Below are 15,122 nucleotides of genomic sequence, written 5' to 3'. Positions count from 1 at the left end.
ATGATGTAATAATAATATTATTATTACCCATCTTTGATTGTTTTTTTTTTTTTTTTTTTTTTTTTTTAGTAAACCAATTCACTAAAGTACTAAAGAAAGAAAGAAAAAAAAAAGGAAGGAAGGAAGGAAGGAAGGACAGACTTTCAAACTATTTATTACTCTTGAACTCTGGCTATGCACCAAATACAAGAAAAGCCAGCACATACATCAATTATTTTTACAAGTTCTTAGGGAACAGGAAAAAATGACAGAATGCATTTTACAACCTTTCTGAAACTAACTTTTAACTACAGAAATGAAAATAAGTTTATAGTGCACAAAGTCATATTGCCTGTTACATATTCAGTGATGTATGGACAGTGAAAAAATATATCCAGGCTTTCCCACATAAAATGGATATAAATAAGGGGATATTTAAAAGTAAAGACTAATTTATATGCTTGAAGAAAAAAAAATCAAGACTTTTATTCACTGCTTTAGAAATTATGAGTAGAGAAAATAAATTATTCTGAATAAAGCAAATACTGAATTTTGTATTTTAAACCTTTAATATAGGATGACACCTGACGACTCCATCCAAATCTCAGATTAAATGATTCTATGAACTAAGTAAATACGGAAAGGTGAGGACAGATGAAGAGAGTGAAAGAAAATACAGTAAAGCAAAAAGGTGCTATAAGGAAACACCCTCCCATATATACACGAACTAACACAGAGCTGAGAGAGGCACCTGTAAGAGGAAGAAAGACACACTCAGTCAGATCTTGGCTTCCCCGTGTGGAAAGCTTCCTCCTTGAAATTGTTCCATAATATTTTCTAGTATTTGTGTCTGAATGTCTGCCAGCCTCCTAGTGTACTTATTCTAAAGGCTTTTTAAGTTTTGATGTTTTCCTAACTAGACTGAATTGATTTGAGAATCAGTTGTCACATCCTTCTTTATTGCTTGAGTTGAATTAAAATTTTGGTTAATAAGAAACTTCCAATTTTATACTTCCTCATCTGAATCTTGGTCATACATTTCCCGAGGCTGTCTCCTAATATTGATTACTAAATCAATGGTTAAAATTTTTGTTAAACACTGAAGAACTGAAGTTAGTAATTGGTATTTACCAGCTACTGATTCCAAACCTGTCTGACTGCTCACAATGGGTTGACTGGTTTGCAGTGCGTGGAGAGTTCTTATATATATTTGTGGAAAGCTGTACGTTCCCTTCTTAGACTTATACAGGACTTGGGGAATGCCTAAAAGAGCATTAGCTATTATCATGCTAACCACAGATTGTTCTGACTGCTGACATTTTCTGGTATAGTTGAGAAGATAGTAATGTAATAGGATCTCAAAATTACCACCCACTGGCAAAACACAACCTGCTGGTAGAGTGGAGCAGCAGTAACTCTGGGAAGTACACATCTCCAGTGACTTCTCTCTCACTGGCAACAAGTTTCCCTTTCCAGCAATTTTTGTGACTTGTAAATTTTCAGAGGAAATTTCTATTCCAGTGTTTTCTGCTGTTGAATTAGCAGAATTACTCTCAATAAATGGTTCATTGTCATCAATTGTCCTGGTTTTAGTTGGAGCTAAGCATCTCAGTGTTTCATTTGTCTGGTATGTATCTGTTGGTGTCACTTTTGGTGTGGAACATGGAATACAGCTTTCTAATTCTACACTCGGAACTACCAAATTTGAATATACTTTTAAATATGTTTGAGTTTTTGCCAGATTACCCTTGTTCTTTACAACTGTGCCCTGATACGGCCTCTGTATTAAGCCATTAACAATTTCTGGCAATGGATTACTTTCTCTGCTATCCTTATAAGTAAGAGGACTTGTATGGTTTTCATCACTGGTTTGTATCATGTAACTTAGATCAAGATCTTTAAACAGCTGTCGAAGCATTTTAAATGCTCCATGTAAAGCACCTTCATGTTGTTCGACAAGACCCTGCACTGGTCCACAGAGAACTATACAGTGTGGTACAAATGAACATGTGCTAATCAAACCAAGATGAACATACCTTTTGGATCTCAAGGTAAGAGGCTTACAAAATTTCACCGAAGCCGTGTTACAGATTTCATACTGTGAAGAAGCCTGTGGTAATATAAAGGGAGAAAGACCCATGACCCTCTGGATAAGAGAAACTTCTTCTGGTGATAAACACTCTACCACTGATATGCCATTCAGTCCTGCATAATAAGTAACTAAGTCCGGTTGTTTCACACTAGACAGGAGCAATTTTACATTTTGACTCTGTAAATGTTTCACTATTGCTTTTGTCCTTTCCATAATCCAAAACTGAGAGGTCTGAAACTGTGTTTCTGAATTTAGAATAAACTCTGATGGAGAAGCTGAAAAAAGAGGCTGAATGGTTTCTGTTACTATTACTACTCTTATGTCACCATCTGCTGGACAGTATACAGAAAAGTCTCTGTGAAGCACAAGCCCAGCTATGATCCTGGAGTCTGAGACAGGAAGGCCAGTGACGCCAACATTCAACTCTACAAAATAGTCATCCACTAAGTCAAATACTTCTTCAAACCCACTTTCACAAGCCATACACTTGAAAAAGTAGTTACACATCAACTGTGAAATAAAGTAGTGATTATTTCTCCCCACTCTTCCACAAAAGTATGCTCCTAGGAGCAGCTCTAAAGAGCTCCTACACAATGTTCTCTCTTCAGTGGATGAAGAAAAGATGGTCAGAAAGTGTTTACTTAAGTAGTGGTCCATAATATAATCTAATATTTGTGTCTGAAACGTCAGAAGAGCTTGAGAAATAAATTTCCACTGACAACAATTTTTCCAATGCCTTCTATGGGTTTGAATATTTTTGGAAATCAAAGAATCCTGTTCTTTGTCTATGACTGTATGAAGTCCTCTGAGTAAATGACAAAGAAGGATAATAAATGTCTTAGCACCATCTCCTGTTCTTCTTAGATGACTGGAAACACAGGCCACCACCATCCTGTACAGAAAAAGAAAGAAAGCAACTCAGATTTTCAGAGGGCTGCCTTCACACATGTAAACCAAGTTTAAACCATGGTTTCACAACCAAGGTCGTAAGACTTTAATGACTGATGTTTTTAGTTTTACTTTTTACGAAGTTTTACTTTGTTCTATTTTAAGATTCTGGCGTTGGGTGGAGCGAGGAGGGAAATATATGTTCTTGGGTGTTTGGTAAGATTTGATTCCCAAAAGAACGTTCCAAGGGACAACGCTCGAACCCTAAGCATACACTGGTTTCGCCCAAGGTGTCTCCCCAGGAGCACAGGCTAACGGTACAGGGAGATGGCCTAAGGAGCTCCGCTCTGGCTAGAAGAGTAGGACAAGAGCACCTGGCTAGGGGACGCTGTTACGAGCTGGAAATGTGCGACGCGGGTACCTGGCTATGGGATGCTCTAAGTGTAGCGCCTCCAGGAGGCAGCCTCCACTCCGGCTGATCAGCACCTCGCCGGTGGGCTTCGTACACAGAACCTGCCGCCCCTCGGGCCCCACGCAGCGGCTCAAGATGGTCTCCAGCACTTCCGTCACCTGCAACGCCGCCTTCGCAGAACCGAGAGCGGCCATGGCGCACAAAGTTGGAAGAGCTTGCGGCGGAGAACCTGCGCCACCAGGGAGGAGAGAGGCTGCACTGCCGGAAACGGAAGAGGCGGGGAGGAGGGCTAGCGCCGGGGCTGCTGGGCTTACTCCCCTACCGCCCACGGGTCGAGTATCCGGCAGTTCGGCCAGCGGTCCCGTTAGTCCGTGAAGCTGGAAAAGTGGTCAGGGCTTCTCAGGAGCTGGAAACTGCCAGCCCTTCCCCTGCTCCCTGGGTGAATTTATTCGCAGCAGTGGCTTCAAGTGCCACCAAATCTGTCTCCCAGGAAACGCCCTTCCTTCCCGGAAGTCCGCACGCTAGGGGAGCCGATGTGGAGGAGGGAATGGGTAGCCCCGGTGCAACCGGGTTCGTGCCCCACCCCTGACAAAATCTCTGCGTTGGACTCAGGAGTATTCTGTCCACAGTATCACCAGTACTTGCTCTCCTAACCATCACAAAAACAGTGTCTAGATGCAGGACAGCGGCAGGCTTTCCGCTTTCTTCCGGGGACCTTGCCACATTTCCTGGGCGCGGATTTTTGAAAACCCCAGCCACCACACTTTTTCTTTAGCAGAGGACACAGATGGGAAAACAGCTACATGGGCGATCACTAGTATGCTTAAAACACATAGTGGCCTGAGATTGTTGGATACAACTGCATAAGAAAACAGAACACACTTTCATATATTAAAACGCATTTTTTCTCTCTCAAGGATGAAATGGTTAACCGTACTGGTTTAGGATTTAGACTTCGGTTTGCTCTGACATTTATCTGTGACATTCAGTAAGTAAACTTTTTTGCCTCCACTTTTCTTAAAAAATGGAGATAATAGACACATAAAGGGAAAACTCTCACAAGGTTTTGCAGAGTGATGATGTTTGCAAAGTTTTTTTTTTTTTTTTTTTGGTACAATGCCTGGCATATATACCAAGCACTCAACGGCCAAATATTTATAGCCCACCCCCCCCAATTACTGTGATATTCACTAATGTATGGACCCACTCTACAAGAAAAGGATTCTTTTATAAAGTGCAGAAAAGCCAATTAGGAAGATAGGTAATACGGGACACCTATGACAGTGCAGTCAATATTAGACAATTAACCATCTTGCAGATTTTTTCATTGAGGTTAAACAATGAGGGGCTGTTCTCCTTACCTCTTATTCCTACGCAAAGGACAGGGGGAACCTGTAAGCCCTCCTCCTCGCCCCCACCTCCAATTAATAAGACAGAACCAAGTGATTATCAGCCAGAAGCAAAATAGATCCTGAGGAGAGAGCAAGAATGGAAGAGGAGGAGGATGGAGGAAAAGAGTAGAAAACCAGACAGGAATGATTTGGAACTCATCTGATGTTGACTCAGTATGGAATAAATGATTTGAGGAGAGAATCTTTTTATATAGGTTTTGTGTATAAATACTTGTTTAATAGTAAGTTTTTCCCTGGTTCCACCCATCACAAAACAATAGTGGATATAGCTATAGTATATAGATTGGAACAGTGGATTACTCCAAACTTTTAAAAGGAAAGTGCTACCAGCAGGGTTCTATTTAAGTGTACAGTGGAAGAAGAATGGACCTTGAAGTCAGACATGGATTTAAACTTGTGCTTGCCATCACTCTATGTAGCTCCTGGAATCATTTAACTTCTCTGAGTCTCAGATTCTTTATTTATAAAGTTGGGTTAACTTCCACTTACCTTAAGGTTATGATGGGCATTTAAGAAGAATGAACATAAAGCACCAAGGAAAGCATACACAAGGGATTCTAACTATTAAATCCTTCCTAGCCCTTCACCATCCTTCACAAAAATCCCTACAAAAAGGATTTTTTAAAATTTAAAAACTAGGATGAGGGAAGTCATCATATATTATATTCAAAGTCATGTGATCACAGTTAGCTCTTTTTAAGAATTTTATTCAGAATGCCTACATGGAGAAGTTAGCATAATTTTACAGATTAGAAAAATTCAATTCTTTTGTCTCTGCAAACATTTATAATAGGTTAATAGGAATAACAGATTAGAAATGTGATACATTACAAAACAGTTGCCTATGACTATCTGTACATCTACTATGCACCTTAGGGAAAGGATATGACAGTGTGCTGTACTTACACTGCAGATAACATACTTTTATTCTATTATACAAAACTGACCAGTGGTAGTGTTTGAATTTATAAATGGCCATTCAACAGTATATTTAACTTAGATGTATATTTAGCATGCTAAAAAGTGAAAAAAATTTCAACTTAAGTTCTGTGGCTCATCAGTTCAAATGTTTCATGGCATTTTTAAAATAATTTCAATATTATAATACTAAAATAATTTTACATGATAAATGCAAAAAGATAATATTTTCTAAACATTTTAGAAAGTATATTCACATTCATTTTGTCATGGGTTTCTTGTGGCTCTTCGAAATATGTTAATCATATGAAGGAGACACTGGTCTTATACAATTTTAACAGTCCATCTTTGTTTTCTGTAACAAAACAAACAGTATGTTGAAGAGTAACAAAAAGTAACTTAAATATACTAAATTCACACACTGTATGTAAACAAAATGAAACCAAATTACATAATAGTGGCAGATTACACATTTTAAAGAATTTCTTTATCCATGTAGTCAAATGAGATAGAAGTTGAAATGTAAACTTACTGATTTGTATGGTGTTACCCCTTATTGTTTTAAATTGGAAAATTTGGTATAAATGTTAATATTAGTATTTTATTTCTGTACATTTAACATAATTCAAAATAATCTACAGCATCATGTGTGGCTCATCAATATTGCCATCATCACTGTATATCAACCCAAAAAAACCCCAAAATATATTCATTACTCATTAGAAATGCTAAACACTGGAAAAAAGGGAATTTTATACATTTATTTTCTTAAATATTTGACTAAGATATTCTTCAAAAAGTTAAAACTGCCTTCTACAGAATTTTATGTGTATATGGCACAAGTTGACACCCAAAACAGTGTGAATTCCATCAAAAAGGCACTGTTTACAATACTCAGAATACTCTGACACGTCTACTTCAATGATATCTGAGAGTGAATATATTTGAAATAGTTAAATAGACAAACCCTTATAAAAGTACAGCATTACTGTTTATATATACTAGAGCTATATAAAAGGAAATAAAATGACACAGAGAAATGACCCTTTATGACAAGTAAGCCTATAAACACTTTGAATTATACTGGAGAGTTCTGTAACACAAAAATAACAAAAAGTATTTTGTTAAAGGCACAAAAGCGTGAATACTAAATGAGTGTTGTATTTTACAAGGCCAACTTTTTCAATGGAATGGTGACAAAGACTACACTGTACCTTTACAAGTGATACAAAAAAGTACTAACATGAAATACAAATAAAATATCTATTGCTGAAAATTACTTGTTTTACATGCCCTATTTACTGTCTATTCCTGGGCCAGCTACACCTCACTAAGTGGTAGATAATTGAAGGCATAGTACATTTAATAACCAAAACAAATGCAAATGTCAATAATTATTACTATCTAAAATTTCCTGTGAAAAAATAAAATTTTTGATCAAATGAAAAAAAGTGGTCATAAGATCTTAAATCCTAGAAATTGTCATAAGATTCTCAGAAAACTGGGAACTGTAATCACAATTTTTATGAATCCATGTTTAAAGGAATATTAATTTCAGGTAGAGAACATTCAAAGTCAATTACATATATGGCTACATACAAAGTTAATTATGTGTTTTAAAGGATTCACATACTAAGCCTAGTATAAGCACTGACCTAAAACTAAGCCACCAATTCCTGAGTTTCGTGTTCAGTTCACAGAAAGGAACTCATACAACTAAAAGCATAAGAAGACCATTCGATTAGATATATGCTTTCAGTGTATAAGAAACAGTCATGAGTAACCCTGTTCTTTTTCATGAAATAGTTTTTGACTCAAGTAAAGAACCCAAAACATTGCCTTAAAAAAAGAAAATAATTACCTTTCCAGTCCTAGAAGATACTTATACAAATAAAACACTATTTAGACCACATGAAAATAATACACAAGTGGGTAAGATTAAAATCCCAAAGTGGGGTTATCAACAAAAAATTTAAAATAAGTTTTCAGGGTTTAATGATGAAATGATTTTTGTGATCAGCCAATCAACTTATATATGATATAAATACTAATTTAAACCATAAAAAGGATCAAATTGTACAATATTTACAAAATACCATCTATCAATGAAAAGGCAGTTGAGCATACAACATTGGTAACAGAAAGTAAGGACAAAAATTATATTGACAAGTATGAAATACCAAGAGATCCAACCTGTTCTGTGTAGTCGTATTATACCTATACCTACACCAGATGTAGGTATATCTTATTTATATTTCAGTCAATTAAAAAAATGGTTTTGCATGTACATATGGAATACAGCATTATTTTGCCAAAACTACATGGGAAATGGCTCTTTTTAAAACCTAAGGCTACATAAGATAGCTATATTAGGGGGAAAAAAAGCAGGCTCTTTTTCATTACTTTCCATTTTGGAAATTTAGCAATCATTCCTTGATTTTATATTTATCATGGCATAAACAGCTGATTGTAATCTTGCTAGTGTCTCACATCTCTTCTTAATCAAAGGCAAATGTAGCCAGAAGTTATTATTTTATTTTTATTAATAGCCATTTTGAAATCTATACTTTCAGGATTCTGAGACCTATCTTAGGAAAACATGTTCATAAGCTTAACTACATTTGCAAAAATTGCTTCTGAGGAATGTAAATATTTATGAAAAAAGTAAAAATATTACCCCCCAAATTAGGAAAATGTTTGCCTGAGCCTGAAAAAAATAAATCTTCAATAATTGTGGTTTTATCACAGAATGAAGCTGCTCAGAGGAAGAGAATAAGGAATTAAACTTCAGAACTTGATGCTCTTCTTAAAAGCTCAACTTATTGCACACTTTAAGGAAACCAATTTTAATGTACATGTAAATGCTACCACACAAAGTGTCCTTTCTTATCGCCTTACTACCTTTCTCTTTTTTGGCTTTTGAAATAAAATATTGGCTATAATTTTTTCTATTCTATTTGTTCACTGAACACACTAGGATCTAAATGAAAGCTAAAATACGTGTTTCATACTGAAAGAAACATAACTTATCAAAATTTCATATGCCCTATAAACATCTGCAGAATTTGGCATATGCTATTGGACCAATGGTGTTACAAAAAACAAAAATAAGAAAAAAGAACAGCAATAAATTTTGACCAAACTTTTTTAAGCAAGTGCTTAAGATGGTATTGTATAGATGTAAGAAAGATATAATGAACAGATCCAAATAGCTGCATACCAATTTTTTATATTGATATACACACACATACATTTACACTTTTATCTATAAATATTAAATTCTAAGGGTTAAAAAAATCATGTGTAAACTTTTAAAAAAGCAATTTGCCATCTTGTCTCTCTCAGTACATCAATTTTGACTACACTTTGTTCTTGCTATTTCTAAGAAGACAACGGATCTGGGTGCTTTGGAAATTATTATTTTTTTTAATAGGACCGTGTTTTGAACTACTGATGTCTATGACGCCATCATTTCCCATTCTGTAATTCCTTACAGATAAAAGTCTTGTGCCTGTTTTATGAAGAAAATAGATTGCTATATATATCTCATAAGAATGTTAATGCTATATCTCAGAACATACTATAGAATACAAAGACTACTGTCAGATATACGTAAGACACAATTGTGTATACATGTGGATTTATCATACTCACATGTAAACACATTGTCACAAAAGCTAGAAATATTCTGGCACTTAACACATAGCTCACTTTAATAACCAACAGTTCTTATTTCAGGTTAAGGATAAAATGTATGAAAGGTCAACACCTCTACATTTATCTCTAAGATTTTTGTTTTAGAAATATTGTGACATTTTAATAAAGACCAAAGCAACTTGAACATTTGGTCCCAGGCCAAATCTGATCATTCCAGGTCACTGATTCAACTGTAAGGAACTTCTACTTGAACATGAAGTTTATTATAACTTGAAGCAAAATCAGGAGGAAAATGATGAAGTAGTCTTTTTGTTGCAGAAAATAATCCGTGGCAGGTGTGCTTGAAACTAAATGATTTCGAAGAGCCATTATATTTCTACAAAAATAAGAAAAAATAAATTTTATAATTACATGTCAAAAATGTTAGCAGAGAACTCACAATTTGATATATGAGTCTTATTAGTAAAGTCTTAGTTAACCAAACACTTAATTACATTATCTAAAGTACCTAGTACAATCAATTACGACTACCTAAACAGGAAGCTGATTATTCCACATGAAGCCATTTTTAGGTCTTGTCTAAATCTACATTCCATTTTTTACCAAAAATATTATTCAATGATGTTCATCAAATATAATGTTAAAACTTGATGATATAAAAATCTATCATCTTTCTCTCAGTGTTTTTAAAACAAAAATTATACCTTTTAAGTTGGCCCATTAAGGTTCTTTTACCTTTACTTTAGGGAAGATAGAAATAGAGTTGGAGAAAAATGTTAAATTCTCCAGGAAAAAATAATACAATAGACTTCATCTTGATGACACCAAGATGCAGAAGACAAGCCCCCTTCTGTAAAAGTGCTCATGGTCTAGTGGGGGCAGTGGGGGCAAGGTCAGCAGACACACACAGTAACAACTCTGTAGTCTAGTAAATGCTCAAAAGCATTATGTATGGAGGACTGTACAAGAAAAGTGGAGCGATTACTAACTACAGGGCATGGCGAGTAATGAGAAATGTTAGTAAATCTAACTAGATTTATAAATGAATGAGCCTACTTGTTCATTTGCTTCCTTTCTTTCTCTATACTGGTAAAACACATTAATAGAAGAAGTTGGGGTGAGAGTGGGGTGGGGTGTCTTCACTAACCAGTTTTTCTGTGTTTTTAGCCAAAAGCATTTAGTATAGCATGAGGATGGCATAAGCTCATTTCATGACTAAGTTAACATTTTGTTAGCATATGAAGTGCCTATGTAGCATCTTTCAAGTTAGGAATGTCATGAAGTCTATTGCAGAAAACTTTGTTAGTTGACTTTCTCAGAAACCAGCCCACTTTCACACCTAACCCAGCTATATTTCTAGTATGCTACAGGGGTAAAATTCTTTTATTTTTTTTGAGATTTTATTTATTTATTTGACAGACAGAGATCACAAGTAGGCAGAGAGGCAGGCAGAGAGAGAGAGGAAGGGAAGCAGGCTCCCTGCTAAGCAGAGAGCCCGATGTGGGGCTCGATCCCAGTACCGTGAGACCATGACCTGAGCCGAAGGCAAAGGCTTAACCCACAGAGCTACCCAGGTGCCCCTACAACAGTAAGATTCTAATTCTGCCCTCACAGATGAGAAAAAACCACCACTTTCTCCCCATATTTTAGTGGTGAAGGAATTTCATAAGTGTTAGTAATCAGGCAATAGAAGCCAAGGTTCTATTTTGGCCCAACAATGTTATAAAACTGTAAAGTTTACATATAATTTCCTACATAACAGGATTCTTAACTATTCCTCTAGACTTAAATGAACAGCCACTGTCCATATATTACCTTTTAATTTCTTCCTGTGTTTGTTTTATAGATTCGATGGAATTTTGAATGTCTCCCAGTTCTATCCCTTTCTTTCTTCTTGTATTTGGTTTTACTGACTGAGCTGAAAAGACATTTGGAATGAAACTGGTGAAAATAACGACCACATTTAATTATAAACAATTTATATTTCAGCTTAATGATTCTTGTACAGTAAAATTTTCCTAGGCATTACTTTTATGACTTAGAGAGTAACGTACTAACACTCTGCATTTTTAAAGTTTCAATCATATCACTTCAAAACTAGAAAGCTACAAATATGTTTAAAGTAACCAGAAATTAGTTACATTTTAGATGGCATCAGTTTTTTAAAACTCATTAAAATAGACAAGAATAATTCATTAAAAACATATGTATACCTTTTCTATACATTTTTATTGTCGACCAGTACACTGTATTTTTTCCCCCATCAAACCTTATATCCATTCCTTCCTTTCTGTTTTTGTTCAGATCTTAACCTCTCTCCACGTCTCAGCTTTCTCTTTTGTAAAATAGGAATAACAATAAAGCCACGCAAAGTCACATGGTGATAGTACAGTGTATTATATCTAGCTTGGCACATATTAAGTAAGTACTCAGTGAATGTCAGCTGATAAATTACAGGTCAATAGTGGAGTGCGTAAGAGAGTGAATTAGGGAACCAAAATATCTGTTATATATTACATATACATACTGCCTTACGGGATATGTGACCCTGAGCAGGTAAATCTGTACCTCAATTTCCTTTTCTATAAAATGGGAACAAAACAGCATAACCATTACTGCCCCCTCTAGCACACCAGTACCCTGTGACTCATATTTTTAAACTTTTATTGATTTTATTTTTTTTTTTACACTGGAAATCTTACCCACCCCCCCCACCCCTTAAGCCTAGATTGCTATAATCCATTAGAAATCCTAATAATTCATCAGGGTTCCTCTAAGAACTTTCCTCAAACTGAATTCAGCTCCCTTTGTTATTTGTTATCTACTAACTTCCTGGCATTCATCATTTATTCACTTCTAGTGTAATCTCTGTAAAAATAAGCTACCCAGCTTAGTGTGAGCTTAGTAGAGAACTACAGCTTTATTTTCTCAGATATTACCCGAATCCTTTCTTGATTATATCTCAGTGTAATTCAAGACATTTTACACATTATCTGACTTGAACAAGAATGGCATACTATTTAATTTAGTCCATAATTTTGATATAGTTGTATTTTTACTTGTCTGTAACTTCTAAACACTACAAGAATTTATTCTAAAAATGGAAAACTTTTTTTGAAGCATGGAAATGAGTTCAAAGCTCAAAAATTGCTTCCTGCATTGAATCTAGGAAACCATCAACAACTTTTCAGAAGCTAACAAGACAGAAGAATTAGTACTACAGTGTGGTTCTTGATTTTCATGTTCTCTCTTGCCTTTCCCTTGTGACCTGGTCTTGAAATTTATCTATAACCTAAAATAGCTTTTTTTGCAAACCACCTCTGTCTCCAAACTCCTCCATTAACTTGATTTAAATACGATAAATACTTTTCATATATTAAACATAATATAGTAATATCCCCCCCCCTTTTTTTACAGTAATATCCTTTTAAAAGTTTAGTGAACAGTCGGTAGTAAATATTTTTACCTTCACTTCCAGATGAGTCCTGGATATCAGGTTCTGGGGAGGAATAGCCTTTTGCCACTTTCTTCTGTTGCCTGGTTGGCTTATGTTTCATTTTTGGGACACTAACCTGAAAAAGAACCCATGCTATGTGAATTTGCAATGAATTTTTAAATTAAAGATCAATGTTGTGTAACTGTCAAAACTATCTATTCATGGGTGCAGTACACTGAAATAAAAACAGAGATGAAATAGTGTAATTAAAACTTAAGAAGATGTGATACACTTAGACAACCAAATTATTAAATTAAAACAAGAAACATTAATTTGGCACAAACAAAAAAAAATTTTTAAAATATGCAATGAAGAGTTTCACTCCTGAACTCTATCAACAAAAATACTTACTATTACTCTGTCTATCCTTTAAGAGACATTTCTATACACAAAAAAAATATGAATATAGGCTCCCCCCATACTTCTAACTGCATCAGTCAATATCTCTAGTTCAATGTCAAATAAAAGTGTTCTTTTTCAATTGTATTTATCTTGTTCTCAACATTAGAAACATTCCCTTGAATAATGCTGGGTTTCCCATAAAATTATTCACTTACTTTTAATAATGTCTGGATAATGTAGAAGGCATCTTTTTTTTTTTTTTTAAAGTTTTATTTGAGAGAGACAGTGTATGCGTTAGCAAGCACAAGCAGGGGGAGGGGCAGTGGGAGAGAGGGAAGCAGACTTCCACTGAGGAGGGAGCCTGACATAGGACTCAATCCCAGAACTCTGAGATCATGACCTAAGATGAAGACATATACTTAACCCACTAAGCCACCCAGGTGCTCCATTGCAGAGCATGATTTAAACTTTCAGAGAGTAACATGAAAACAAAACAAAAAATTAACAACAAAAAAAAAACTTATAGAAAGTATTTGAATGCATGCACAAGATTCAGAAGTATATCAAATGATCAACTAAGACTAAATTTTTCTTAAAATAATGTACTTTAGACTCTATTAATAGGCTTACAATTTTGGAGGTCAATCCTAAGGTTAAAAACTCAAATTTAAGAGAAGAAACTAGAATCAAAAGGGTAAGGTAATTTATATGTTTAGAAAAACTGGGAACCAGTCATCATAACTCCTAGATTCTATTCATACTATTTTAAATAGGAATTATCCATCAATTATCTATTCTTTTGCAAAATCTTATTCAAAAGACTGAAATTCAAATAAAATTTCTATAATTTTATTACAGAAAATAAGCAATGAGCAGACAGGTTCTAGATTCAGCTTAAACTATGCCCTACTTCAAGTCATAGGGACTGAACATTATAGGATTAGAATCCAAATCCACATTCTTAGAGTAGTTCAAACTGGAGACTGATAAAGACTGGTGAGAAGTATTTAAAATGACAAAGGGAGTCAGCAATTGATCTCTCAGTAAATGCCACCTTTAGAGGAAATACAGATGCCCTGTCTCTATCATATTAACATTGTTAAAGAAAGAAAAAAAATTTTTTTAATGTTTTAAAATTTATTTTTTTAAAAATTTATTATTAAGAGAGGGAGGGAAGGACGGAGATTGGGGAGAGAGAGGAGAAAGAGAGAGAGAGAGACAAATCTTAGGAAGGCTCCATGCCTAGCATGGTGTCTGATTGAGGGCTTGATCTCACAACCCTGAGATCATGACTTGAGCCAAAATCAAGAGTCAAATGCTTAAATGACTAAGCCACCCAGGCACCCCTAAAATGTTTTACAATTTCTAAATAGTGATACCATGTATGTGTACAGATATACATATATATATATAATAAATTTTTCCATCTTAGTCACTTTTAAGTGTACAATTCAGTAATAAGTAGATTCACAGTATTGTGCAAATGTCACAGCTACTTCTAAAACATTTTCATCATCCCAAAGAGAGACTAATAATTAAGCAAGAACTTCCCATTCTCTCTTCCCCTCAGTCCAGTAGCCTCTTTTTCACTTTAGTTATTCTATTTTTGAGCTCCAGAATTTGGTCCTTTGTATAATTTCTCTTTATTGATATTCTAATTTTGTTTATGCATCTTTTTCTTGGTTTTCTTTAGTTCTTTGTTCTTGTTCCCATTTAACTCTGTGGGCACATTTGAGACAACTGTTCTAAAAACTCTGTCTGCTGAGTCTGATGTCTGGATTTCAACAGGGTTAGTTTCTGTCAATTTATTCTGTTCCTTTTAATGGGTCATGCTTTCATGCTTCTTTGTATGCCTTGTTATTTTTTATGGAAAACCGGAATCTGATTGTTATAATGTAGTAATTCAGGAAATCATATTCTCCACCT

The 15,122-nt window shown here is 35.0% G+C and overlaps 2 protein-coding genes across 12 annotated transcripts in view; both read right to left on the bottom strand.

The window, feature by feature from the left end:
* Positions 1-85: 85 nt before the first annotated feature.
* BBS10 (Bardet-Biedl syndrome 10) lies at positions 86-5,400 on the bottom strand. Of its 3 annotated transcripts, none has more exons than XM_032346949.1 (2): positions 3,779-5,400; positions 86-2,969 (listed from the first exon to the last, which is right to left on the bottom strand). In XM_032346949.1, exon 2 carries the CDS (start codon positions 2,960-2,962, stop codon positions 986-988), a length of 1,977 nt encoding a protein of 658 aa, XP_032202840.1. In that variant the 5' UTR covers positions 2,963-2,969; positions 3,779-5,400; the 3' UTR covers positions 86-985. The 3 variants fall into 3 exon arrangements, with proteins under 3 accessions (XP_032202840.1, XP_032202838.1, XP_032202839.1); XM_032346947.1 differs by lacking the exon at positions 3,779-5,400 and adding an exon at positions 3,381-3,772 and having other exon boundaries at positions 86-2,963; XM_032346948.1 differs by lacking the exon at positions 3,779-5,400 and adding an exon at positions 3,334-3,368 and having other exon boundaries at positions 86-2,963.
* Positions 5,401-5,474: 74 nt separating this feature from the next.
* OSBPL8 (oxysterol binding protein like 8) overlaps positions 5,475-15,122 on the bottom strand; it is a 156,179-nt gene continuing 146,531 nt past the window's right edge. For all 9 annotated transcript variants that reach the window (XM_032346942.1, XM_032346944.1, XM_032346946.1 and 6 more), the window contains 3 exons: positions 12,825-12,930; positions 11,174-11,276; positions 5,475-9,734 (listed from right to left, as the gene is read on the bottom strand). In XM_032346942.1, the coding sequence (XP_032202833.1) occupies positions 9,602-9,734; positions 11,174-11,276; positions 12,825-12,930 (342 nt within the window). In that variant the 3' untranslated portion in view covers positions 5,475-9,601. The remainder of the gene's footprint in view (positions 9,735-11,173; positions 11,277-12,824; positions 12,931-15,122) is intronic.

The sequence above is a fragment of the Mustela erminea genome, chromosome 6, assembly GCF_009829155.1.
Source record: "Mustela erminea isolate mMusErm1 chromosome 6, mMusErm1.Pri, whole genome shotgun sequence".
Classification (NCBI taxonomy): domain Eukaryota; kingdom Metazoa; phylum Chordata; class Mammalia; order Carnivora; family Mustelidae; genus Mustela; species Mustela erminea.
Note: the sequence above shows the minus strand (reverse complement) of the source record. Positions and strands in the feature narration are given on the sequence as shown.